This window comes from Aplysia californica, unplaced genomic scaffold, assembly GCF_000002075.1.
Source record: "Aplysia californica isolate F4 #8 unplaced genomic scaffold, AplCal3.0 scaffold00355, whole genome shotgun sequence".
NCBI lineage: Eukaryota > Metazoa > Mollusca > Gastropoda > Aplysiida > Aplysiidae > Aplysia > Aplysia californica.
In genome coordinates this window covers 521,674-524,877 of record NW_004797625.1, presented here as the reverse complement: position 1 = coordinate 524,877, position 3,204 = coordinate 521,674, and the positions used below count along the sequence as shown (strand labels likewise).

General features: G+C 39.9%; 1 protein-coding gene across 1 annotated transcript in view; it reads left to right on the top strand.

The window, feature by feature from the left end:
• The window catches only part of LOC101854586 (transient-receptor-potential-like protein), a gene marked incomplete at its 3' end in the record, with an annotated part of 68,424 nt that extends 65,677 nt beyond the window's left edge, over window positions 1-2,747 (top strand). The window contains 1 exon segment of the mRNA XM_035970984.1: window positions 2,667-2,747. Within this exon segment, the coding sequence (XP_035826877.1) occupies window positions 2,667-2,747 (81 nt within the window).
• Between the last annotated feature and the right edge of the window lie 457 nt (window positions 2,748-3,204).

Genomic DNA, 3,204 nt, shown 5'->3' with positions numbered 1-3,204 from the left:
GGGGGGTTGGAGGGTGCCACTAGTTAGTCCAACTTCTTTTCGCTCTCTTGTTATATATATATACATGTACTGTCAAATCTGCTCTAACGGTCACCTGTATGAGATGATCACCTGTACAAACGGCCACGCCCCATTTCCCCTTTGATTTTTTATTATATCATAATCACAGTGAGGTGTAAGACGGCCACCTTTCTGAGACGGTCACTTTTCTCTTCTACAATATCTATATCATAGTGTCCTATGACTGTCTATGTACTCTCACGAATCTCATGTAGTATACCAAAGGACTTGCATTGATAATTGTTTATCTTGTGCTTTGCCTGCATGTGGCATGATGAGATTAAAAACATTCCGAACACTGGTGCCATGACATACTAACGAAAGCGTAATTTTATTTCTTCTTGTCAAGTATGAACGAGGAGGCGCTGACAGTTGCATGAATTTGTCTGAATCTTTTTTTTTTTTAAGCTCCCCAGAGCAGTTTACTGATTGTATGTTACTGTAGTCTATCTGAGCCTGCGCACAAGCCTATCAACGAAGCATTTGCAATTGAATGTGTCTTTGCACGTTTGTTTTCTGTTCTTATTTTGTTTTCCATCCCATCTCTTCCAGAAGCAGAGCTTATGCATGCGGATTCATATTCCCTTCCTCACCCCCCCTCCCCTTCCCCTCCGGATAAAAAAATTGAATACTTCTGAATTGTGGTTGGAAATTATTTTAAATTTTTGATTAGGCTCAAGAACTCATAAGAAAATCGAAGGTCACAGCAATAATGGCGAGATGTAGTGAACTGGAAAAGAAGAAATAACACCCATCTATGTTGAATAGAAGTCGAGATATGTGTGATTGAAGGAGGTGAGGGTCATCTGGTTTCAGAGGTAAAATTAGCGAGAAAATGGCCGCCAAAGTTAAGTTATTTCTGAAGCTTGAGACCGTGGAAACTGAAAATGAATATTCCTTCTGCCTCTAATCAATGTTTTTCAGTAAAATCCACACAGAAAAGTTCTGTTTACTGTCCCTGGAATCTTTTGAACCAAAAGAAACCCACAAAAATTCGATAAAAATTCCCAAACCTGCAGGAAAATGCCAATTTCTTGACTTTCACTATTTCGACGAGAGCCTGATTTCACCACGCTACCTCACATATGAATGTAGAACGGGTATAGAAAGGGAAATGAGATGTGGAAATTGGAACAAGTGATTACTAAGAATGCCAGACGGAGCAGTGATGCAAAAGTTATGGGCTTTTTTGGTTCATCACTTACAGCGGCGAACCAGAGGGAAAGAGTTGAATATTATTACAATATCATGACGTTCTTGACTCGCAAGTAGAGATTTACAACAGGCCAACAAAACGATTGTTTATAGTCTTAATAAATTTGGAAGTACGCTAAACGTTTTAGAATTACACCAATGGGACACACACGCGTTTTCGTTTTCTTTTTTCTTTTCATTTTTTAGAGATCTTATCTCCTTTGTGAATGTTCCGTTAAGTGTCCGCTCTCTTGTGAAGCATGCCAGAATTAACTTTAGGGTATCTGGCATTACAGTAAAAAACATAAACACTAACACCTACATACGTTTACATTATTTTATGTAGACATCATAGATTTGAATCATAATATCATAGACTGTGTAGTGTCATGGCTGCCGCTCTTTGCTCTCTATAAAAACTTCGCCACTATCCTGCTCACAATGGGTTCATGTCATTACGCCGAAATAAAGGGCAAAAATACCCTGTCGAGGATGAAGAAGAGAAGTTGATTGGTAAAAGTTTTACGGCCTTCGCAATTAAACGAGGTCATACGAGCGCCGAGGAGGAAAAGGGGGAGGTGTTGAGGATTTAGTGTCACGATCTCCACCACCCCCACCCCGACCACCACCACCACCAACACAACAGCAGCAGCAGCAGCAGCAACAACAACAACAACAACAACAGCAACAACAACAACAGCATCAACAACAATAACAACAACAGCAAAAAACTGCTACAGTGGTGGTTATACGTTGTTTCAGTTCATCGTGTAGGTATAGTTGGAGGGTGTCCTGATGTAGTTTGCTCCTTCTTTGCTGTCAAACATTGATCTTCTCTTATTTGTGCAGCAAGTCCCGTATAAGGTTTTTATATAAAATTGTAAAAACTAAACTAACGATGGTGCCCTTTTCGTGCTTATGTCGTGAGTCGAGCAGATAAAATAGGTTCCTTCTCAGATTTTGGCTTTATGGAAATTGCTATGTGAAAATTTTAGGCTGAGTTTGTACAATCTATAAGGATGAAATGATAAAAGATGTGTTGTTAAGGTTGCGTGTGGTTGGCGGGTTCTCTGGTGTGGTTTGCTCCTTTCTTTCCTTTTAAACATCGATTGTCATAATCTCTCCCCCTTCGTTTTTGTGTGTGGTACTCTTTTGTAATACCTCTAATCTTCGGCACTTATATTATGACTTAATTGTGTTACAAGAGCCAAAAAAAAACCAACTTACTAAAACTTTTTTAATGTGTCAGACTTGAAGAAAATAGCATCAGTTGAAGATGTACAAATTTGACCCCTGTGTATATTTTCGGCTGATATCTCCACACATGCCGATTGTGAGAAGTAGCGTATTGTGTCAGCTTGCCTGACTAACGTCGTTATATCTCAAACATTATCGTTTTGATCCTCCACCAGAGGCCAACCTTCAACGGAAGAGTCAACTCCACTCGGCTGACCACTGTGCCACCAGCACAAAGCGAGGCTCAGCAATATCAAGTACGTGACATTAAGGCTGGCATTTTTATGTTTCTCGTTTTCTTTTGTTTCCTTCAACATAGTAGGTCCTACTTCTTTTCTTTCTCTCTGTTATTTCTGTGTTTGCCTTGCTTTTGCTTCTACCAAAGGAAATGTCCGTTATTGTGTCGATGTACGTCTAGTGTTAATGTGCATTACGGTACCAAACATATCGGCTATAACTACAGCTGTAGTGACAGTAATACCCATAGAAAAAACTTAAAGAAAACGAATAATAATGAAAACACCACAGCATTTACCACCACCATTATCATGTCACACTCGTCAACAGCTGCAGCAAACACCACCATCTCCACCACTGACAAATACTGCTACATGTATTACTGCTCCTCCTCCTCCTCCTCCTGCTCCTCCTCCTCCTCCTGCTACTACTACTACTACTACTACTACTACTACTACTACTACTACTACTACTACT